The 25,776-nt window shown below is 36.8% G+C and overlaps 1 protein-coding gene across 9 annotated transcripts in view; it reads left to right on the forward strand.

The window, feature by feature from the left end:
- Positions 1 to 25,776, forward strand: part of RAPGEF6 (Rap guanine nucleotide exchange factor 6) — a 220,023-nt gene that overhangs the window by 27,609 nt on the left and 166,638 nt on the right. For 7 of the 9 annotated variants that reach the window (XM_033405852.2, XM_033405853.2, XM_004279880.4 and 4 more), the window contains one exon: positions 5,259 to 5,342. The exons of the other annotated variants lie outside the window; for them this stretch is intronic. In XM_033405852.2, the coding sequence (XP_033261743.1) occupies positions 5,259 to 5,342 (84 nt within the window). The remainder of the gene's footprint in view (positions 1 to 5,258; positions 5,343 to 25,776) is intronic. 9 annotated transcript variants of the gene reach the window in all.

Here is a 25,776-nt window from a genome sequence, read left to right on the forward strand (position 1 = left end):
TTTATCCTTCCCACTATTAATAAATATTTGGGTTGTTTCCAGTTTTTCCCTATCATGAATAGTAAGTTTCTATGAATATTTTATTCATGTGTTTTTGTACCTCTATTTACTCATTCTTCTTGGGAATATTCTTGGGAATAAAAGCATTGGAAATGCACATGCTCAAATTTAAGAGATTCTTTTTTTTTAATAAATTTATTTATTTTATTTATTTAGTTTTGGCTGTGTTGGGTCTTTGTTGCTGAGTGCAGGCCCTCTCTAGTTGCAGCAAGCAGGGGCTGCTCTTTGTTGCGGTGTGTGGGTTTCTCGTTGCGGTGGCCTCTCTTGTTGCGGAGCACGGGCTCTAGACACGCATGCTTCAGTAGTTGTGGCTCATGGTCTTTAGAGCTCAGGCCCAGCAGCTGTGGTGCACGGGCTTAGTTGCTCCGCGGCATGTGGGATCTTGCTGGACCAGGGATCGAAACCGTGTTGCCTTCATTGGCAGGTGGACTTTCAACCACTGTGCCATTAGGGAAGTCCCAGGAGCTTGTAACATTAGAATCTAAAATATGTATTTCATTTTACCTCGTGATTTTGTTTTTTGTTTTCCTGCTTACTAATGATGATGAATGATTTTCATGTTTTTATGGGCTATTTGGATAGCTCTTTTATGATCTCCTGATTCAAGTTTTTGACCATGTTTTAGTTGGGCTATCTTATTTCTATTGATTTGTAGAAAATTTTTATGAATTCTATATCTGAGTCCTTTGTTGGGTACATAAGTTGTGAATATCTTCTCCCACTGTGTGGCTTGCTTTTTTTACTCTATTAATGGCATCTTTTGAAGAGAAGAAATTTCTTACTTTCTCAGTTTTTCCGCTTGTGATTAGTGCTTCTCATGTCCTGTTTAAAAAAACAAGATCTTTCCCTTCCTCAAGATTATGAAGATATTCTTCTCTGTTTTTCTTCCAAAAATTTTGGCAACAGTGATCTCTTTCATTATATGTATGCAGCTGGTATAGAGAAATGGTATTAACTTCAGTGTTTCATTGCACACTGCGTTTGTCATTATTTCTAAGTACTGGATTCATATGGATTTTAATAGCTTTATTTGTTCATTTGTTGATTCATTCACTTACTATTAAATGTTTGTCTGCTATACATTATGCTTAGCCTGGTGTAGAGTGGTGGGAAGAAACGGGATTTGTCCTTATGAGTTTATTGTATAGTGGGGGAGAGAAAGTTAATTAAAATAGCTGCACATATTTAAGTGCTATCAGGGAAAAGTACAGATTTATAGATAAGTGGAACAGAATTGAGAACCCAGAAATAAACCCTTATATTTATAAACAGTTTCTGTGTGCTTTATTTTTAATGGCCTTGTAGCTGTGTAGCTAAGATGTGCACACAATGTGGGTATAACACAACTGAGTATTAAAAAGGAACCACCAGTGAACAGTTTTTTTTTGATGAAGGTACTAAAGCATTTCAATTGGGAAAGCATAGTTTTTTCAACAAATGGTGCTGGGGTGATTGAGTGTTTATATGCAAAAACTTAATTTAGATTCTTATCTTACACCACACACAAAAATTAATGAGATATTCACTTTACACCCATTAGAATAGCTACAGTTGCAGGCGTGCGAAATGGGTAAAGGGGATCACCTGTATGGTAATGGATGGAAACTAAATTTTTGATAGTGAGCATGCTGTAGGGTATACAGAAGTAGAAATACAATGTACATATGTTTTTTTGTTTTTTTTGTGGTACGCGGGCCTCTCACTGTTGTGGCCTCTCCCATTGCGGAGCACAGGCTCCAGACGGCCATGGCTGTGCGGCCAGGCTCAGCGGCCATGGCTCACGGGCCCAGCCACTCCGCGGCATGTGGGATCTTCGCAGACCGGGGCACGAACCCGTGTCCCCTGCATCGGCAGGTGGACTCTCAACCACTGCGCCACCAGGGAAGCCCTGTACATATGAAACATATGTTGTAAACCAGTGTTACTTCAATTAAAAATATATTTTAAAAAGTAGCTGCAGTCAAGGGTAAAGAAGATGTGGCACATAGATACAATGGAATATTGCTCAGCCATAAAAAGAAACAAAATTGAGTTATTTGTAGTGAGGTGGATGGACCTATAGTCTGTCCTACAGAGTGAAGTAAGTCAGAAAGAGAAAAACAAATAGTGTATGCTAACACATATATATGGAATCTAAAAAGAAAAAAAAAAGGTCCTGAAGAACCTAGGGGCAGGACAGGAATAAAGACGCAGATGTAGAGAATGGACTTAAGGACATGGGGAGGGGGAAGGGTAAGCTGGGACGAAGTGAGAGAGTGACATGGACATGTATACACTACCAAATGTAAAATAGGTAGCTAGTGGGAAGCAGCCGCATAGCATAGGGAGATCAGCCCGGTGCTTTGTGTCTACCTAGAGTGGTGGAATAGGGAGGGTGGGAGATGCAAGACGGAGGAGATATGGGGAAATAATGTATAGCTAATTCACTTTGTTATAAAGTGGAAACTAACACACCATTGTAAAGCAATTATACTCCAATAAAGATGTTAAAAAAAAAAGTATCTGCAGTCTAAACATAACAAGTGTTGGTGAGGATATGGTGACACCTGGAATCGTCATATATTTGTGGTGCAGATGTAAGTATAGCCACTTTAGGAAACAGTTTGGCAGTTTCTTAAAATTTTACCATATGACCTAGTAATTCCACTTTTACATATTTACCCAAGAGAAATGAAAACACGTGCAGAGACTGTACATAGATGTTCTTAGTAGCACTATTCATACTAGCCTAAAACTCGACATAATTAAATTGTTCAGTGAATAGATAGATAAAATGCTCTGCATCTGTATAGTGGAATACTATTTGGCAGTGTAAAAGGGAATAAAATGCTGCTACACACTACAACATGGACAAACCTCAAGCATATTATGCTAAATGGAAGAAGCAAGATAGAAACATCACATATTACATGATTCCATTTATACGAACTGTCCAGGAAAGACAAATCTATAGAGATAGAGCAGGTTATTGGTTACCTGGGGCAGGGATTGACTGCAAACGAGGCATAAGAGATCTCTTTGTGGTGATGTTTGCACAGTTCTTTTCAATATCATAAAAGTCATTGAATTGTGCACTTAAAATGAGTCAATTTGTGGTATATTGATTATACCTCAGCTAAGCTGTTTAAAAATTAGTATAAAGAGTTACCCAAATCTGTATTTGGCTGATCATAAAACAAAGGAATTTCTAAAAAATGAATGTGGAAGTTAAGTAAAGAGTTTAAATTCAGAGATTAGTGGAAGCAGAGAAAAGAATGTGTATAGTTGACCTTAACTGGGAAGCAGCATGATAGAAAGAGTGAAAATAAACCACTATGTTCAGTGCTTCGAGCAGAGAGGAAGAAACAGGAAGAGAGGGGTGTGGAGAGCCAGGTGGAGACCACCTTAATAGTTTTTGTTCTTTATTTTAGGAGCAGTGTGAAGCCTTTGAAAGGAGTAAGATCTGACAAGATTAAATATGCCACTCTTCTCTAGGCTAAATTATTCTTAGATTCATTTGCTTGCAAAGAGAAAGGAGATAGCATGGCCGCATGTTAAAAGACTTTCACTTTCCTTGTGTTTACTCATCAGATGCATTGCCAAACTGCTCTGAGAGTGGAATTCTCTGCAAGGTTTGAACAGTTTCTGATTCGTGAGCTGGCATGGCTCTCTTGGTAGTAGGAGTGAATTTCAGGATTTTTCCTCCGTTTATAGTAGAATTTGCTGACAACTTTGTGACTGTTTCAGCAAAGTGAGATAAAAATTAGAGGCTTATGGTAGCATCCAATCATAACTTTCTTCTGTCTTGATTTTGGGCAGAATTTTCTTTTACTGATTTTTATTCCTTCTTGTACAAAAGTCATGTTTCAAAAGAATTAGAAAGTAAAATTTCCAAACAAAGAACCTTAAGTAGGAGATTTTCAGCCATTTGTATCTTCCTTCTGTGAAGATGGAAGGGATGGATATAAAGAACTTTAAAGTATCTTCTGGAAACTTGATGATACTTTTTTCTTATGGTAGGCAATAGGATTCACCCAGAAAGCTCATCCTGGGTGCTATGTAGAGTGGTTTGGAGGCTTAGTTTTCTGGGTGGAGGATGGTACTATTCATTGAGAATGAAAAAAATGAAGCTTGAAAGAAATGATAGGTAGATTTTGAACATGTTGAAGTTGACTTGTGTGTTAGATATACAAGCTAACATGTCAAGTCGCTAGCCAGATAGATATACAGTTCTCCAGCTCAGAGGAAATGTTTGTTTTATAAAATTAGAATTGTCTACATATTGGAATTAATTGAAGTTTTAGGTATGGTAAATTAAAAATACTTTAGAGAAAGAGGAAAAGATTAGATTATAAAGTAACATCTAACAAGATTCTTGGTTTCCATTGGAGATTTAACTGAACTAAAAATAAAAATGATGATGGACTTAAGTCATCTGATATTCTTTTATCCCTCAGACACACATAAAGTGAAAGATTGGGTAGGCATTTAATGTATTTCTGTCAGAATAAAATTTAAGAGAAAGAGGTAGATCCAAATTATAGTTGAACATGAAGATGGAACATTGATAAACTTGTGAATTCCAAACAGTATTGTCTTTAATATACAATAAACTTGTAATATACATAAAAGTTATCAGAAATAGAATTTTTTTTTTAAGGTTTTTTTTTTTTGCAGTGCGCGTGCCCCACACTGTTGTGACCTCTCCCATTGTGGAGAACAGGCTCCAGACGCGCAGGCTCAGCGGCCATGGCTCATGGGCCCAGCCGCTCTGCGGCATATGGGATCTTCCCAGACCGGGGCACGAACCCGTGTCCCCTGCATCGGCAGGTGGACTCTTAACCACTGCGCCACCAGGGAAGCCCTAGAAATAGAATTTTTTAATATGCACATGTAGTACAATATTTAAGTTAATCTTCATCAAATGTGGTGATCCAGTACACAAAAATGAGGAATGGGAAGTTACTGATATAAATTAATAAGATAGAGCTAATAAACATACATTTCTGAAGCCTATATCTTAAGCTAGTGATTATGTAAGATATGAACATGGTCTGTATGAAACCTTAGGCAACAGGCAAAATTTCCAAGGAGAGTTAATTTTTAATGATTTATGATATTATTAGAATATTTTTCATGTTTTGTATTTTGTACTGAATCCATATACATGTGAATGTGTGTATTTATTTACTCATCTATTTACTTATTCATTTAAACAGTTCAGAAACTATTGCCAGATGTTGGTATATCCTGCTTTCTGGATCTGTGCTTATGAAAGACTCCATGGTTTTGCCTCCTTGCAGGTATGTTTACATTTGCTGTTTAGTGCATGTGGTAGGCAAAGTTAGATTACAACTAGTTATTTTATTTCTTACGTTAAACTATTTTTATGTAGATGTGTATTTTCTCTTAGTAGGTGATACATTTTAGAAATGTCCTTGCTTTTTGGTACTATTTGAAGTACTTGGCAGGAATCAACTGATATTTCATATTTCTTGAGGGTATAATCTATAGTTTACACCATGGCATATTATACTGCTATTTGATCTTTAGTTGTATGTGAGATTTGATCTCATTTATCTGATGGTTTTGCATTCATTGCTGTTAGTTATAGGGAGGCAATATATCTTTATAGTTAAATCGTTTTTTAGAGTAATGCGAACTAGGGTAGTATCCTGATTTTGTCACTTATTAGTTTTATGACTTTGGACAAATTATAGTTTTCTTGTATGTAAGAGGATAATAATAGAACCTATTTAAAGTGCCTTATGAGGTTATAGCAAGCTACTACTCAAAGTTCTCAATGGAACTCTGTAAAAGTTGACATTCTAGAGCCAGACTGCTTGAGTTCACATCTTTGCTCTACTGTATAATACTTTTTGGACAAATTACTTAATCCCCTTGTGCCTCAGTTTCCTCATTTGTAAAATAGGGACAATACTAGGATGTATTTCATAGGCCAGCTTTGAGTAATAAATGAGTTTATATATATATAGAGAGAGAGTTCTTAGAACAGTGCCTGGCTGTTACAAGTAATTGTTAATTATCATCATCAGAATTATTAGGTAAAAGAAGAGTGGTTGGAAAGATGATCAGATATAGTATTCTTAGAGAATTTGGTCTGTTAGTAATTCTTAAGATTTTGGGGCCTCAAATTATAATTTTGTGACATAAAAATGTAATTTTTTGGTAACTTTCCCAATAATGTTGAGAAGAGATTTTTAGGCTTTTAAGGTAAGACTTCTAATTGCAGCTGAATTAATTTAGTTGCAAAACTATTAAATTTAAGCATCAAGGTACATTCTACTTGACAGATGGTACGAGACATCTCAGTTTTGATGCCATTTTTAAAGCCATGGTTTTATTCTTGAAACTTTATATCATCAACTTTTAGTTAAATGAAATCTGTACTTCTTGATTAGTAGTATAAAGCATATTGTTGACCTTTTTTACAAATAAAATACATAATAGTTCTTGGTTATTTAAGCCTTTGGGGTATTGTTCCTTTCTACTATGTTTCTGAAAGTCACTTTAGTGATTTGTAATGAGTTAGCTACTGACACAGAATAAGCTGGGTTGATAACTGACTACAGTTATATTTTAAGATTATTAGTATTGTTCTTTTGAATATTTTATCACCCTTTTCTGCTGTTAGGAATAGTCAAGGACTTTATGTAGCCATTAATCAGCCACAATAATTCACCATGAGTTTGTGATCAAGACAATGAAGTTTATCTTTTAAATAATTGATAGTATGAGTTTTTTTTGTTTTGTTTTTTCTTTTTTTGAGCTGTACCACTCAGCTTGTGGGATCTTAGTTCCCTGACCAGGGATTGAACCTGGGCCCACGGCAGTGAAAGCACCAAGTCCTTACAACTGGACTGCCAGGGAACTCCTGATAGTAGGAGATTTTAAAACAATAAAGTCATGGAATGCTTTAATGTAACCATCATGAACTTCACAGCAAACATGATTGTAGAAGTCTATTTAATCGTTATTTAGAGAGCAGTTCCTAGGTAGGAGATTTATATTTTGTGTTTGAGAGATACTTGTATTAGGTTATTGTTAGGATTAAATGAGTCAATACAAATAAAATACGTAGAATAATGCTTAGCATATATTAAGCATCGAATAATTTTTGGCTTCTGTTCATTATAATAGCGTTGGGATATGATCATTATGGTAATCAACAGATATGAGCGGTACCTATTATAAGGCAAGGAATAATAGTCGTTTTCTAGGTTATAAAAATACAGCCTATTTCTCTAGATATTAAGGTATTTGTTACTCCGTTATCAGTGAGTAGACAGAAACCACACAGTAATTTGAACAGGGACAGTTTAAAGAATTATTAACTACTTTAAGAAGTTAGGTACTAAGAAGGATAAAGGAACTAAGGGACAGAGTACCCAAGGAAGGAACAAACTTGAAAGGGGAGCCCTCTCCCCAAAACTGAAATTCAGAACTTGTTGGTGAATATGTTACTTGTAGCCCAATAGCTAATGGAGAAGTTCACTTGGTTGCCCTGGGCCAGAGCTGTCCACAGTTATTGAGTCAAGGCTGGCAGGAAGAGATCCTCTGACCAGGACCGGTAAGCAATAAAATCCTCCCTCACCCTCACCCGGCCCAGGGTGCAGATGGGCCCTGAGGCTGGAGATAGGACGTCCCTTTGCTTTACACACACATACCCCGCAGAGCAAAGAATACTTTCCTACTGCGGTGTCCTGGTACTAGCACCCTTTATTGACAGAGCTTTAACATTTCCAGCTGGCCAAAGGAGAATCTTGACTAAATCCAGATGCTTTATTACAAAGTAAATTTGAAACTGAGAGCAAATACATTTGAACTTGAGAGGCAATAAATGAATGGTACAGTCCACTCTCTTGGTTACTCAGTTTTCATTCTGAACACATTTGAGCTTCCATCCAACTCTGTTTCCACCTAACAAGATGTAGCTATCGTTCATATAAGTAAAGAAGTTCCTACTCTCTCCCCAAAATAAGGAGATGCACAGTCCCAACAGTCATTACTCGCTGTTGATCACATATTCCATCACAGTACTCTGAATATTCTATTAACTACAAACTACTTTGTAAAGTTCACCTCCAACAACTTATATATAAAATAAATATGGGGAAGAGAGGGAAGAAGAAAATGGTTAACGTTTACACAACTCCAGACATATCACAATATATAGTCCTTGTTTCTGTAACTGCTCACAAGCCCGTAGTTGGTATCTCTCGCTTCCTTTTTTTCACCACCCATTCAGTACTTCCGGCCTCAGCCAGAATTTCAGCTGTTCTGCGTTCTTTACCTGATGATGGGCACAAAACTTTCATTTCTGAAGGATCCTTAATTATCCTGCCCACCCCACCCCCCGTCTTTTGGTTGCCGTTAGTTTTCCATTAACCTTTAACAGCAGACTTGAAAGTACTACAGGGAGCCTAAATGAACCCCCTGGGCTTCAGATGTAGTTCTCCTGGCCCCCATTGTATGCAGCAACTCAGTTTCTCCTTGGTGATTGGGATCAATCACTCAGGCCAGTAGAATAACCCCTTTTCCTGCCTTTTGGTTCAGCGGCCAGGTGGAAGTCTCTAATTCAGTGGAACCGTTGCTGTGTTTCCATAGCTAGACATGATCTAAGACTAAGAATCAAAACGAGCAGAGCTCACAGTTTTAGGGAGGGGAAGTAAAAGTTCTGTGAATGAGTTATTAAGTATAACACTGAGAAGAGCCACTCCTGTTTCCACGCCTTGAATATCAGACCCATGTATTCTGGCTGTTGGGGGAGACAAACCATTGCTGTACTTCTGCTGCCGCAAAATGAGTACCTTGATTGAAAATGATGCTGTCTAGAGTGCCGAGGCAATAGATAGGCATTTTATGAGCCTGTGGATAGTGGTGGTGACAGAAGCATTATGGGCAGGAAAGGCAGATCATTTCCAGAATATGTGCCTGTTCCAGTGAGGACAAATATAGTCCTTCTCCATGATAGAAAAGGTCCAGTGTAAATAATCTGCCACTAGGTGACTAAATAGTCCTCCTGAGGAATGCTTCCATATCAGAGACTCAGTATTGGTTTCTGCTGTTGGCAGATTAGGTACCCAGCAGTAGCATTGGCAGTTGAGCCGCTGCATATTTTCCATCTCTGTCACAATAGCCACTTCATTTGTGGGCCCATTGAACAAGCACTGACTGGGGAGAAAGAGTTTGATTGACATCCATAGAGCATGTTATTTTGTTTACCTGTACAGTGGATGCCCTTTGTGCATTCACAGGGGACACAGGTATCTTCAAAGTCTGTATCCATTTTGAAAGAGGTCCTTCCATATACCTCTTCCCAGACTTCCTTGTTACCAGTCTTCCAGTCCTTTTCCTTCCGAGTCTCTGACTATTCAACCAAACCATTAGTAACTGCTCCCATGAATGTCTAGATATTGATCTAATAATTCTGGCCTCTCTCAATCCAGATAAAATGGACAACCAAATGTACTGCTTGAAGTTCTATTCCCTAGAAGGATTTTCCTTCACTACCTTCCTTCAGGGTCACCTTTGAGTAGGGCTGTCCACTTTGGGGTAGTACTACCATGTTGTGCAGACTTATCTGTGAAATAGGCTCAAGTTTTTTCTTCTTCAGTCACCTGGTCATAAGGGACTCCCTGGGTGGGCATAGGCACAGATTGAGGTGGAGGAGGCAATGCAACAGGAATTGGTGTTGAAGGAGTCTGAGCCACCTGCTCATGCAACTTATTCTGGACCTGGGTAAACTTGATCTCTTATATACCATATTTATTTGATAATAGATTGCTACTGCTCATGCCCAAGCCTTATGGCTAGGAATGCAGTTCATGATAGGAAGTTCAGGCTGCGTAGTCACCTGATGTCCCATGGTTAGGCATTCAGCCTCTACCAACGCCCAGTAGCAAGCCAGAAATTGTTTCTGGAAAGTAGAATGTTATTTGTAGAAGAGAGCATGGATATTTCAGAAATTCTAGAGACCTGTACTGTCATTCTCATATTAGTGCTTGTCAGACACTCCCTAGAATATCACTATTTGCCATGAACACTAAATAATCCATCATTGGATATGCTGGATCATAAGGCCCAAGTAGTAGAGTGGCTTCTACTGTGTCCTGAACTTGGCGGCAGCCTTATGGGCAACTCTGAAGATGGGTCAAAGTAGCACACTTTATGTGTTACCTCCAGAATCTGAGAAAACTAACCAAACATTGTGTCTCTTCTTTTGTGCTAGATGGTATGAGGTGCAGCAACTTGTATTTCACCTTGTAGGTGATATGTTGTCATGCCCCAAATTACGGAACTCCCAGAAATTTGACCGAGGGGGCAGGTCCTTGAATTTTTATAGCATTTATCACCTAAACTCTAGTTTGTATATATTTTAATGAAGCATCTAAAGTGCAGCCCCTTATCTTGTAATGAAGTTTTATATGTAATTTAAACCAATAAAATATATTTTACAGTTCACAATAAACAAAGAAAAGGAATAAATCAAATCTGAAATATCATTGTTTTTCTTTTGAAACGGATTTAGTTTTTTCTAGAATTGAGTGCATTTTCTATTTGTCACCGTAAATTTTCAGTGTAGCTCAAGAAAACAAGGACTTCATTACTGTGATTTTTATTTATTTATTTTTAAAATAAATTTATTTTTAAATTTTTGGCTGCATTGGACCTTCGTTGCTGTGTGCGGGATTTCTCTAGTTGTGGTGAGCGGGGGCTACTCATCGTTGTGGTGCGTGGGCTTCTCATTGTGATGGCTTCTTTTGTTGCGGAGCATGGGCTCTAGGCGCCCGGGCTTCAGTAGTTGTGGCATGCAGGCTCAGTAGTTGTGGCTCACGGGCCCTAGAGCGCAGGCTCAGTAGTTGTGGCGCATGGGCTTATTTGCTCCGCGTTATGTGGGATCTTCCCGGACCAGGGCTCGAACCCATGTCCCCTGGCAGGGGGCAGGCAGCTTCTTAACCACTGTGCCACCAGGGAAGTCCCATACTGTGATTTTAAATAAAATTTAATGCGTGTATTCATTGAAACATTCATTTATGCAGCAAATAAGCATTGATGGTCATCTCCATGTAAGACACTGGCATTAAGAAAAAAAGACTGACTTAACTTGGTGGAATGGGATGACTGCTTTGTTTATTTTTTTATTTTTTTTGACTGCTTTGTTTAAAAAGGGCCCTTGTGTGACATGAGAAGAAAACTTTATTGGGGAGGCAACTGTGGAAATGGATTCTACAAATAAGCAGGATTAGGTTGGCAAAGAAGGAGGGAACAGGTACTTCAGTCAGAATATCTCAAGCACTGAGAGATAATTCATTTAGAAAATATTTATTGAGTACCTGCATGTGTCAGGCACTCTTCTAGTCATTGAGGTTGGGAAGGGTTAATCACCTTTCACCAGCACTGTAAATAGCATTGTCCTTTTTCTAAAGACGTAATTTTTAGAATAATATTTTTTTGACAAAGTAATGAATTTATACTGTTCGAAAGTCAAAACAGTGTAACAAGTTGTACTTTAAGAAGTATTTTTCCCACTTTTATTATTATCCACGCCATTCAACCCACCTGTGTAGAAAACTAACCACTTTTATTAACGTCTTACATATCTTTCTAGATTTTTTAAATATATGTGAACAAAAACAAATACATATTCTTATTTTTCCTATTTCTGACCCAAGTTGGAAGTTTATTCAGTAGTTTTAACTCCTTTATTGTGAAATAAATGGGGAAAAGTGCAGATAACCTAAATGTACATGTTAATAAATTAGTATAAATTGAACATTTGCCTAATCACTACCCTCAGATCAAGAAATTGAAATTTGTCAGCACCCTGGAAGGATCCTTGCTTGTCGTTCCTCAAATCAACTCTCTTGCTTTCCCCCCAAAGATCATCGTTTTCCTAAATTTTAATCAATCTTGAATAGCTATAGAATTTTAGCCTGAGGATATGTACTGTAGTTTAGTTTTGGTTACTTTTGAACTTAACAGGAATATACTCTTCCATTCTTTTTATATGCCTTCTTTGGCCTAGTGTTATGTTTATGAGATTCATCTGTGTTATGCATGTAGTTAGTTCATTCTCATAGAGTATTTCATTGTTTCCATAGTTGAGGGCTATTAAAAGTAAAGCAGCTGTGAACATTCTTGTACATTAGATGCACATGTTACATTTCTGTAGGTATACCTATCAGAAAATTGTTGGCTTATAGGATGTGCCTGTTTTCAGCTTTAATTGTTCATTGCAAGTTGTATTCCAAAGTGGATGTACCAATTTACACACCCAGGAGCAGTGCATGAGAATTCCTATTGTTCCACATCCTTAACAACACTTAGTATTGTCATTTTTTATTTTTTTGACTGCTTAATTTCAGTTATTCTGTTGAGTGTGTTGTGTGTGTGTATGTGTGTGTATCTCTTAGTTTTGCTTTGCATATTACTGCTTGTTGATGAGTGAGTACATTCTCATTTAAATAACCTCTTTTGTAAAGTGCTTCTTCAAGTCTGTTCCTCATTTTTCTAATGCATTGTGTTTTTGTTATTGAGATGTGGAAATTCTTTGTGTATTCTGAATAAAAATTCTTGCTTGGTTATTTATATTACACATATCTTTTCCCTACTCTGTGCCTTGTATTATTTATTCTTTTAGTAATGTCTTTGGATGAGCACAAGTTCTTAACTCTAAATAGAGCAATTCAGTCTTTTCCTTTTTGTCTTCTTTGCTTAAAAGATATTTCTGTAGCTGAGATCATGAAGGTATTTTCCTTTTTTACTTTCTAGAATTTTTCTCGTTTTTCTTTCACATTTAGACCTGTAGTCTACTTAGAATTGGTTTTTGAGTATGGCATAGTGTTGCATGATTTTCCATGTGGATTCCTTTATGTTCTTCTCCCACTCTCATTCAGTGCCACCTTTTTCAAAAATCAAATATCCACATGTTTGTGTGCCTACTGCTGGGCTCCTATTCCATTATGTTTTGTTTATCCTGCTTGAATACCACATTGTTGTAATTATCATAGCTTTATAATGTGTCTTGAAGTTTAATAGAGAAACTATTAGTGAGAAACTGCTGAACTGTGTTTCACAGTGGTTGTACCATTTTAGACTCCTACCAGCAATGGATAAGAGTTTTGTTCCTGTTTTTACGTAGTCATCAACATGTGGTGTCCCCAGTCTTAGTTAAGCTATTCTAGTCACCGTGAATTAGTTTAATTTTCATTTTCCTGCTGAATAATGATATTGAGCACTTTTCCTTGTGCTTATTGGCCATTGCTTCCCCTATATTCTTTTGTGAAGTATCTCTTTAAGTTTGTGTGTGTGTGTGCGCGTGCGTGCCTGTTTTAAGGTTGAGTTATTAGTCTTTATTATTGTAGAAATCTGGAATACATTCATGATGCAAGCTGACAGGTATTGCATGCATTTTTATCTCATTTGATTTGCATTTTCAGTTTCTTAAGTCTGTCCTATTTAACAACTTTATTAAGGTATAATTGACATAAACTAAACTGCACATATTTAAAGTTATAATTTGATAAGTTTGACATATGTATACACCCATAAAACTACCAATAAAGATAGTGAACATGTCCAACCCCATCAAAATTTCCTCAGGCCTCTTTGTAAACCTTGCTCATCCTTCCTTGCTCTGTCCCTTCATCCCTAGAGATCACTGAATCACTGTTATTTTTTTTGGGGGGGGGGTGTCACTATAAATCAGTTTACATTTTTTAGAATTTTATATAAGGTGAAGCATATAATATGTACTCTTCTCTGGTTTCTTACACTCAGTAAAATCATGTTGAGGTTTATCCATGTTATGCATATCAATATTTAACTTCTATTGCAGTATCCTTTTTTTTGGATATATCACTATTTGTTTAGCATTCAACTACTGGTGGACATTTAGGTTTTATCCTATTTTTAACTAGTGTTGCTATGAACATCTGTGTCCAAGTCTTTATATGGACATATGCTTCCATTTCTCTTGAGTAAATTTTTAGCAATGGAATAGCTGGGTTAGAAGTCTTCATGTAGACACATACTTTGATTTATTTTGAGTATATACCTAGGAATAGCTAGTGATGTTATTATAGTCTATAGTTAAACATCCAGCAGCACATGAGAGTTCCAGCTGTTCCGCATCATATCCTTACTAACACTTGGTAAGGTCAGTATTTTTAAGTTAACATATCGTAATTTGTATGTGGTGATACCTGATTGTGATTTAAATTTGCATTTTCCTAAAGACTAATGATGGTGGGCATCTTTTCTTGTGCTTATTTGTCAATCATACATCTTTTGTGAAGTGTCCTTTTGAATCTTGCCCATTTGGGGAAGGGTGGCTTATGTGTGTGGGGGGTGGGGGCGTTGGCAGAGTTGTTTAATTTCTTATTTTTGAGTTTCAGAAGTTCTTTATATATGCCGTATACAAGTCCTTTTTTTTTTTTTTTTTTTTTTGTGGTACGCGGGCCTCTCACTGTTGTGGCCTCTCCTGTTGCGGAGCACAGGCTCTGGACGCGCAGGCTCCGTGGCCATGGTTCACGGGCCCAGCCGCTCCGCGGCATGTGGGATCTTCCCGGACCGGGGCACGAACCTGCGTCCCCTGCATCAGCAGGCGGACTCTCAACCACTGTGCCACCAGGGAAGCCCTACAAGTCCTTTAACAGATGTGTAACTTGCAAATATTTTCTGCCAATCTGTGGATTGTGTTTTTCATCTGTTAATTGCTGTTCAAAGTGCTGAAGAACTTAATTTTGATGAAGTGCAGTTTATCAAGTTTTTTTTTCTTTAATGAACTGTGCTTTTGTTGTATGTAAGAAATCTTTTATTAACCCAAGGTCACTAAGAATTATCTTCAATAATTTCTTCTGCAAGTTTTATAGTTTCAGATTTTACTATAATCTGTTTAGGTCTGTGATCTACTTAGAGCTAGTTTTTTTACATGGTGTGATATATGGATCTAATTTCAGTTTTTTACCTATGCATATTCAATTAGTCCAGCAGTATTTGTTGACAAAACTATCCTTTCTCTGAATTACCTTTGCATATTTGTTAAAAATTTTTTTTTGGGTGTGAACTTTTTTTTTTTGAATTTTATTTACTTTTCTATACAGCAGGTTCTTACTAGTTACCCATTTTATACATATTAGTGTATATATGTCAATCCCAATCTCCCAGTTCATCCCACCACCAACACCACCCCCACACCAGTTTCCCCCATTGGTGTCCATACGTTTGTTCTCTACATCTGTGTCTCTATTTCTGCCCTGCAAACCAGTGATCTCAACTTTTTATTTTGTATTTGTTTAAATTTAATTGATTTATTTTTCTACCTGGTGCCAGTACCACATTATCCTGACAACTGTAGCTTTATCATAAATGACAGAATAAGGTAGTATGGGTCCTCCAACTTCGCCAAGTTCTTTTGGTTACTATAGGTTTTTTATAATTCCATATGAATTTTGGAATCAGTTTGTTAATTAAAAAAAAAAAGCCTGGGATTTTGTTGGGGAATGCATTGAATCTTTAGACCAGTTTGGGGAATGTTGACATTTTAACAGTCAACTCTTGAACCATGAACAAGGTGCATCACTCTTATTAACTTAGGTCTTCTTAAATTTCTCACAGCAACGTTTTGTAGTATTCAGTGTTCAGGTGTTGCATATGTTGATCTTATATTTTGTATCCTAACTAAATTCATGTATGAGTTCCAGTAGCTGTTTTATAGGTTTTTAGGATTTTCTAAATAAGTGATTTTGTCATCTGTGAATAGACAGTTTTGCTTCTTTCTTTTCCTAATGTGAATGCCTGTCCCCTCTCCCACACCTGTTTTCCTGCCTTGTTGCACTGGGAAGAAACTACAGTACAATGTTGAAGAGACATAGTAAAAGTAGACATCTTTTACTTGTTCTCAGTCCAAAAGGGGAGTTGGTGATGGAAAGGTGGAAACATTGAGTTTTTCACCAAGTATAATCATAACTCTAAATTTTTCGTACATGTCCTTTATCTAGTTGCCTGTTTGTAATCTCTGCTTTCCTGCACCCTCATCATTAGGCAACCACTGCTCTGCTTTCTGGCATATAGATCAGTTTACTATTTTATATAATTCCTGCTATTTTATATAATTGGAATAATATGTTGTATAGTTTTTTATAGCTAAGATTTTTCACTTAGCATAATGTTTTGGGGATTCCTTCATGTTGCTGTGTATATCAGTAGCTCATTTTGTAAATTTGCTCAGTATATTCCATTGTGTGGATATACCACAAGGTATTTATCCATTCATCTATCGAAAGCCATGAAGTTTGTTTCTATTTTTTGGCTGTTACAAATAAAGCACCTGTGAACATTGATGTACAAATCTTTGTATGAAAAAGTGCTTTTTTTTTTCCTTAAGTAAATACCTAGGAATACAGTGGCTGAGTTGTATCGTAGATATGTTTAACTTTTTAAAAAAACTGCCAAAATGTTTTGTTGAGTGGTGTTATCATTTACATTCCCACTACCAGTTTTTGAGAATTCCATTTGCTCAGCATCCTCTTCAACACTTGAAATGATGGTCAGTCTTTTAATTTTAGCTATTCTGGTGTGTATGTAATGAGATTTCATTTTGGTATAAATTTTCATTTCCATGATAACTAATCATATTTATCATTTTTGCATGTAGTTATTGACCATTCATGTATCTTTTGTGGAAAGTTGACTCAATTCCTTTGAGGTGGTCTTTTTATTTTTGAGTTATATTAGTAATTTATATATCATACATAAAAGCTCTTTGTGAGTTATGTGTATTGCAGATATTTTTCCCAGATTGTGTCTTGCCTTTTTATTTTTCAGTGGTAACTTCTTTAAGTGTGATATCGTCCAAAGGATGATTTTTTTCCTTTTATTTGAAGTACTTATGTGTTTTAACTAATCTTTGCCTACTCCAAGTTTGTAAATATTCTCTTTTGTATATTCGTAGTTTTTTTTTTTAATAAGAGTTTTATTTATATATTTATTTTTGGTTGTGTTGGGTCTTTGTTGCTGAGTGTGGGCTTTCTCTAGTTGCATCAAGTGGGGGCTACTCTTCGTTGTGGTGCACGGGCTTCTCATTGCGGTGGCTTCTCTTGTTGCAGAGCATGGGCTCTAGGTGCGTGGGGTTCAGTAGTTGCAGCATGCAGGCTCAGTAGTTGTGGCTCACGGGCTCTAGAGCACAGGCTCAGTAGTTGTGGTGCGCGGGCTTAGTTCCTCCGCGGCATGTGGGATCTTCCCGGACCAGGGATCGAACCCGTCCGCATCCCCTGCATTGGCAGGCGGATTCTTAACCGCTGCATCACGAGGGAAGTCCCAGACAGTTTTCTTAAAATAGCTTTACTGGTGTGTAATCTACATAGCATAAAATTCACCCATCGTGGGCTTCCCTTGTGGCGCAGTGGTTGAGAGTACGCCTGCCGATGCAGTGCCCCGGTCCGGGAGGATCCCACATGACGGAGAGCGGCTGGGCCTGAGAGCCATGGCCGCTGAGCCTGCACGTGCGGAGGCTGTGCTCCGCAACGGGAGAGACCACAGCAGTGAGAGGCCTGCGTATTGCAAAAAAAAAAAAAAATTCACCCATCATAAGTTTACAGTTTAATACTTTATAATTAATGTATACATTGGTGCACCACAGTTTTAGAAGACTTCCATTACTTGAAAAAGTTCCTCATGCTCTTTTGCAGTTAATCTGATACACTTTCTGTCTCAATATCTACCTCCTGCAAATATTTAAAAGTGGTATTTTGTTTTGACTTTTTTCACTTAGCATAATGTTTTTGAGGTTCATCCCTGTTTTAGCCCATAACAGCTGTAGCTTTTCCTTTTTTTAAATTGTTAAATTGTATTTTATTCTATAAAGTTTCACATTTTGTCTAGCCATTCATGAGATGAAAATTTTGAAAGTTTTTATTGTTTTATTTTAGGGGCTTTTATGGATAATGCTGCTATAAAGATTCACATACAAGGCTTTACATGGGCTGTGTATTTTTGTTTCTTTTGTAGATATCCGGGGGTGGAACTTCTGTGTCGTATAAATATATATTTAAGTTTTGAGGAAAGGGGCAAATTGCTTAAAAGATGACTATTATTTTACATACTGACCAGGAACATATCATGGATCTAGTTTTTCTACATCCTCTCCATTACTTGATATTGACAGTCTTTTGATTATTACCATTCTAATATGTGGTTAACAGTATCTCAGTGATTTAAACTTGCGTTTCAGTAGTGACTAGTATTGTTGAGGATATTTTCATGTGCTTATTAAGCATTCCTATACCTTTGTTGAAATGTCTGTTAAAAGTGTTTCTCCATTTTTCATTTACATTGTCTGTCTTATCAAGTTGTAGGAATTTATATGCTTTGGATACAAGTTTTTTATGAGATGTATGATTTTTAATTGTGTTTTTTTTTGTCTTATCAAGTTTTAAGACCTTAGATGTTTTGGATACAAGTTCTTTATCACATATATGATTTGTGTGTATTTTCTTTTTTCTGTGGCTTGTCTTTTCCTTTTCTTCATAGTATCTTTTGAAGCACAAATATTTTGCATTTTGATGAAATTCAATTTATTGTTTTTTTCTTTAGAGGATTGAGGTTTTGGTGTCATATCTAAGAAATCTTTGTTTAACCTAATCTCACAATTATTTTCTCTTATGATTCTTTTCTAGAAAGTTTTCAGTTTCAGCTGTTATATTTTGGCCTGTGTCTATTATAACTTCACTTTTGGTTTTGTTTTTGTTTCTGTTTCTGTTTCTTTTTGTTTTTGCTTAAGGATAGCCAGTTGACCCAGTGCCATTTGATGAAAAGGCATTGAATTGCCTCGGTACCTTTGTTGAAAATCAGTAGACCATATATATGTTTGTTTATTCTGAACTAATATTTACTCTGTTCCATTTAACTATTTTTCTATCTTGGTACCAATCTGCTGTCTTAATTATTGTGGCTTGTTGTAAGTTGTCAAATCAGTATTGTAGGTCTCACAACTTTGATCATTTTTAGAATGGTTTTGATTATTTTAGGTCCTTTGTTTTTCCATATAGATATAAGGATCTGCTTGTTGATTTATAAATCCTGATGGGTTTTTCATAAGAAATGATTTATTGTTTATTTCAAAATAGGCTGTGTTTTTTACAGCAATTTTAGGTTTACAGCGTGGAACAGAAGGTATGGAGATTTTTCATATACTCTCTGCCCCTACTCATGCATAGCCTACACCATTATGAACTTCTCTCACCGAAGTGGTACATTTGTTATGGTTGATGAACCTGCATTGCCACATCATTATCACCCAAAGTACATAGTTTATGATAGGGTTCACTCTTGGTATTGTACATTCTGTGTTTGGACAAATATATTTCCACCATTATATTGGGTTGGCCAAAAGTTTAATTCATTTTTTTCTCATAAGATGGCTCTAGTAGCACTTAGTTGTCTTAAACTTCATTCGAAGCAATTTTGTTAGATTGTATGTGACAGCTGTCATATCAGCGTGCATTTTTTAAAAACTTACCAAAATTGGTGAATTCTTGTGCAGCCATTTTAATATTGAAGATGGAAGAAAAAAGCAACATTTTTTGTCATATTATGCTTTATTATTTCAAGAAAGGTAAAAACACAACTGAAACACACAAAAAGATTAGTGCAGTGTTTGGAGGAGGTGCTGTGACTGATCGAACATGTCAAAAGTGGTTTGTGAAGTTTGATGCTGGAGATTCCTTGCTGGATGATGCTCCACGGTCAGGTAGACCAGTTGAAGTTGATAGTGATCAAATCGAGACATTAATTGAGAACAGTCAACATTATACCTCGCAGGAGATAGCCAAGATATTCAAAGTATCCAAATCAAGTGTTGAAAATCATTTGCACCAGCTTAGTTATGTTAATCGCTTTGATGTTTGGGTTCCACATAAGTTAAGCAAAAAAAACCTTCTTGACCATATTTCTGCATGTGATTCTCTACTTAAACGTAATGAAAACGTTCCATTTTTAAAACAAATTGTGATGGGAGATGAAAAGCGGATACTGTACAATAACGTGGAACAGAAGAGATCGTGAGGCAAGCGAAATGAACCACCACCAACCACACCAAAGGCCGGTCTTCCAAAGAAGGTGTTGTTGTGTATATGGTGGGATTGGAAAGGAGTCCTCTATTACGAGCTCCTTCCGGAAAACCAAACGATTAATTCCAACTAGTACTGCTCCCAGTTAGACCAATTGAAAGCAGCACTTGATGAAAAGTGTCCAGAATTAGTCAACAGAAAGCGCATAATCTTCCATCAGGATACCACAAGACCGCATGCTTTTTTTTATGACCAGGCAAGAACTGTTACAGCTTGGCGGGGAAGTTCTCATTCATCTGCCGCATTCACCAGACATGACACCTTCTGATTTCCATTTATTTCGGTCTTTACAAAATTCTCTTAATGGAAAAAATTTCCATTTTCTGTAAGACTGTAAAAGGCACCTGGAACAGTTCTTTGCTCAAAAAGATAAAAAGTTTTGGGAAGATGGAATTATGAAGTTGCCTGAAAAATGTCAGAAGGTAGTGGAACAAAACAGTGAATACGTTGTTCAATAAAGTTTTTGGCAAGAATGAAAAATGTGTCTTTTATTTTTACTTAAAAGCCGAAGGCACTTTTTGACCAACCCAATAGTATCGTACAGAGTAGTTTCCCAGCCCTAAAATTCCTCTGAGTTCTACCTGTTAATTCCTCCCTTCCGCCAACCCCTGGCAACCACTGCCTTTTATTGTATTCATAGTTTTGCATTTTCCACAGTGTCATATAGTTGAAATCATACCCGTATGTAGTGTTTTCAGATTCGGTTCTTTCACTCAGAAATATACATATAAGTTTCCTCCATGTCTTTTCATAGCTTAACAGCTCATTTCTTTCAGCACTGAATAATAGTCTGTCATCTGAATGTACCATAGTTTATTTATCCATTCACATGCTGAAGGATATCTTGGTTGCTTCCAAGTTTTTGCAGTTATGAATAAAGTTGCTGAAACATACAGGTGCAAGTGTTTCTGTGGACATAAATTTTCAACTCCTTTGGTAAATACCCAGGGAACATAATTACTGTCATGTGGTAAGAATATTTTTAGTTGTGTAAGAAATTGCCAAGCTGTCTTCCAGAGTGGCTGTACCGTTTTGCATTGTTAGCAGCAGTGAATGAGAGTTCTTGTTGATCCACATCCTAGCCAGCATTTGGTGTTGTCAGTGTTCTGGATTTTGGCCATTCTCATAAGGCGTAGTGGTATCTTGTTGCTTTAATTTGCACTTCCCTAATGACATATGATAAGGAACATTATTTCATGTGCTTACTTGTCATCTGTATATCTTCTTTGGTGGAGTGTCTGTTAAGGTCTTTGGCCCATTTTTTAATTATGTTGTTTGTTTTCTTATTGTTGTTTTAAGAGTTATTTGTATGTTTTAGATAACAGTCCTTTATAGTAAGCCCCCTACATATGAATGAGTTCTGGTCCAAGAGTGCATTCGTAAGTCCAATTTGTTCTTAAGTCCAACAAAGTTAGCCTAGGTACCCAACTAACACAATCAGCTATATAGTACTGTACTGTAATAGGTTTATAATACTTTTCACACAAATAATACATAAAAATCAAACACAAAAAATAAAACATTTTTAATCTTACAGTACAGTATCTTGAAAAGTACAGTAGTACAGTACAACAGCTGGTGCTTCTTAGCAGTACCAGCTACATCACTGCTGCTTTTACACTTGCTTCTGGACATCCTGGGCTTGAAATAAAGATACTGTACTACTGTACTCTATACGTACTGCACAGTAAAGTACAGAAAAGCACAGCCACTTGTAGAGGATGCACGCACGAGACAGTGTATGCCAGACAGGTGAACTAACTTACGTGATTGGACATGCAAACGTTCGCATCTTTGAAAGTTCACGCTTGACAGTCCATATGTAGGGGGACTTATTGTATCAGAATTACCTTTTCAAATATTTTCTCCCAGTCTGTGGCTTGTCTTACTCTTTTAACTATGTGTTTTGTAGAGCAGAAGTTTTTAATTTTAATGAACTTCAGCTTCTCTATTAGTACTTTATGTATCATGCCTTTAGTATTGTAGTTGCAAAAGTCGTTGCTATAGCCAGAGTCATCTAGGTTTTCTCCTGTGTTATCTTCTAGAATTTTATACTTTTGCATTTTTCCATTTAGGTCTGTGGTCCATTTTGAGTTAATTTTTGTGAAGTATGTGTCTAAATTATTTTTTTACATGTGGATATACAGTTGTTTCAGCATCATTTGTTAAAAAGATTAACTTTGCTCCAATGTGCTGCCTTTGCTCCTTTGTCGAAGATCAGTTGACTATATTTATTGAGGTCTATTCCTGGACTCTCTATTCTGTTCCGTTTATGTATTTTTTCACCATTACCACACTGTCTTGATTACTATAGCTTTGTGGTAAATCTAGAAGTCTGGTAACATCAGCCCTTTATTTTGTTCTTCTCTTTCAATGTTGTGTTGACTATTTATCCACAAAATAACTTTCTGGAATTCTGACTGGGATTGTGTTAGGTCTATAAATCAAGTGGGAAGTACTGACATCTTCACAACATTGAGTCTTCCTGTCCATGAACATGGACTATCTCTTCATTTATTTAGTTCTTTGATATTTTTTTTCCAGAGTTTTGTAATTTTCATCATACAGATTTTATGTAGATTTTGTTAGATTTTTACCATAGTACAGTTGACCCTTGGAGAACACTGGTTTGAACTACGCAGGTCCACTTACACGTAGATACTTTTCACTAAATTCTGCAGTACTACAGGATTCGAGGTTGATTGCATTAGCAGATGTGGAACTGCCGGTATGGAGGGCTGAACTCAGATTTTTGACAGAGGAAGTTTTGGCACCCCTAACCCCTGTGTTGTTCAAGGGTCAACTATTTCATTTTGGGGGGATACTAATGCAGATGGCATTGTGTTTTTTATTTCAAATTTTACATGTTCTTGCTGGTATATAGGAAAGCAGTTAACTTTTGTATATTAACCTTGTATCCTGCAACCTTGCTATAATGACTTATTAGTTTTAGGAGTTTTCTTTGTCAGTTTTTTCAGGTTTTCTCCATAGATGATCATGTCATCTGAGAACAAGGACAGTTTTATGTCTTCCTTCCCATCTGTTTACCTTTTATTTCCTTATCTTATTATATTAGCTAGGACTTCCAATACCATCTTGAAAGCGGTGGTTGAGAGGGAACATCATTACTAAGTTCCTGTTCTTGGTAAAGCATTGAGTTTCTCACCATTAAGTGGGACACTAGCTGTTGGTGCTTTGTTGATAGTCATTATCAAGTTGAGGAAGTTCCCCTCCATTCCTGGTTTATTGAGAGTTTTATCATGATTGGGTGTTACTTATGGAATGGGAAGGAAGAAATAAAACTGCCTTTACCAGTTTCTCTATGTAGAAAGCTTTAAGGACCTACAAACTTAACTACTAGAACTTAGAGTATATCAGGGTCACAGGATATAAGATCAATGTATAAAAACCAATTGTATTTCTTTATACTAGCAATGAATAAAATAAAAATGAAATTAAGGAAACAGTGCCATTCAGAATAGCATCAAAAAGAAAAAATATTAAGTAATTTAACAATTAATTAAAATTTAATTAATTTTATAAAGTGTAAAATTTATACAGTAAGTCCCCTACATACAAACGAGTTCCATTCTGAGAGCTTGTTTGTATAAGTCCAACAAAGTTAGCCTAGGTACCCAACTAACACAGTCAGCTATATAGTACTGTACTGTAATAGGTTTATAATACTTTTCACACAAATAATACACAAAAAATAAAGAAAACATTTTTAATTTTACAGTACAGTACCTTGAAAAGTACAACAGTACAGTACCAGCTACATCACCACTGCTTTTATGCCTACTTCCGGACATCCTGGGCTTGAAATAAAGATACTGTACTACTGTACTTTATACAGTACTATACAGTAAAGTACACAAAAGCACAACCACTTGTAGGGGATGCACGCACATGACAGTGTATGCCAGGCATGTAAACTAACTTATGTGATTGGACATGCAAACCCATGTTCCCATCTTTGAAATTTCACAACTTGAAGGTTTGTATGTAGAGGACTTACTGTAAAATGAAAAATGTAAAATATTACTAAGTGAAATTAAAGAAGATATAAATATATGTAGAAACAATCCATGTTCATACACTGGAAGATGAAATATTATTAAGTGCAAGTCTCCCCAGATTAATCTGTAGATTCAAAATATTCCTGGACTTCCCAGTTTCTACTAGGCCATGTAAGAATCTTGGAAACTGCCACTCTGTCCTAATAACAAGTAAAAAGTTGAACTGAAAAATCAGTAACCTTTCTTAGATCCATAAGGGAAGTGAGGTAACAAGGGCAATCTGCTGTCCCCAAATTAGAATGACAGACAGACACAGAAAATCAAAATTTAAAGCAGCAGTCTCTGAGGGAGCTAGTGCCAGGGTAGGGAAAATTGAACTGTAATTGTTTTTTGTTTTTTGTTTTCATGGTACGCGGGCCTCTCACCATTGTGACCTCTCCTGTTGCGGAGCACAGGCTCCGGACGCGCAGGCTCAGCGACCATGGCTTACGGGCCCAGCCGCTCCGCAGCATGTGGGATCTTCCCGGACCGGGGCACGAACCCGTGTCCCCTGCATCGGCAGGCGGACTCTCAACCACTGCACCACCAGGGAAGCCCCAGTTGAACTGTAATTGATGAACTGCTGGAAGCTCAGTATGGACTACTCTGAGAGTTAAAAAATCCAGGGAGACACAGTCATTGAAGGGATCTCCACACTTTGAGTTTTACCTCACGGATCTCTGCCAGGTTCTCATGCTGAATAACAGAGAAAAAGCCCATGTGCTCCTGGCAGGGGGAAGGAAAAAGGAACCATTTTGAAATATGCCAGAACATTCTTCTTAAGAATGTCTGTTGTTAGGAGAAACTATTCCACCAGAGCCTAACAGACCTGCAGAAAGGGAATACCCAACTCATGTTGGCTCTAGCTTTTTGTATGGAGAAAGGGAAGTAACTCAGCGCTAGCCCATTCTAGCAATCCTGTCCCACCTAAAAGAAGGAAAAAAACTGAGAAATGTGTGAAGTTTACAATCCACAGGCAAAGGCTCACTAAAGGAATGAGACCTAATCATAGAACTGTAAAATACTTCCCCTTCCCTCACACCTTACTGGCATATGACTAAAGGCCTAATTACAGCAATTCTTTTTATCCAGTACATCATGTCTGACTAGCAAGAAAAAATTACAAGGACTTCTGAAGGGCAAAAGACACAGTTGGAAGAGACAGAGCAAACATAAGAACCAGATTGAGATATGGTAGAAATGAATAAAAAGAATTGCACACTGTAACCCAGTGGGATTTAACTCAGGTATACAAGGCTGGTTCAACAATCAAAAATCAATTAATCCATCACATCAACGGACTAAAGAAAAATCACATAATCATATCAACAGTTATGGCTGAGATTTGAAAACTCTACTCTCAGTAAGTGATAGAATTGCTAGACTGAAAAATTAATAAAGATAAAACTTAAATATTATTAACCACTTTGATCTGATACGTAATTTTTTTTAGACTTAAGAGATCATTCTCCAATATAGAGCATATTCTAGGCCATAAAACAAGTCTCAGTAAATTAAAAAGGATT

The sequence above is a fragment of the Orcinus orca genome, chromosome 3 (genome assembly GCF_937001465.1).
Source record: "Orcinus orca chromosome 3, mOrcOrc1.1, whole genome shotgun sequence".
Lineage (NCBI taxonomy): Eukaryota > Metazoa > Chordata > Mammalia > Artiodactyla > Delphinidae > Orcinus > Orcinus orca.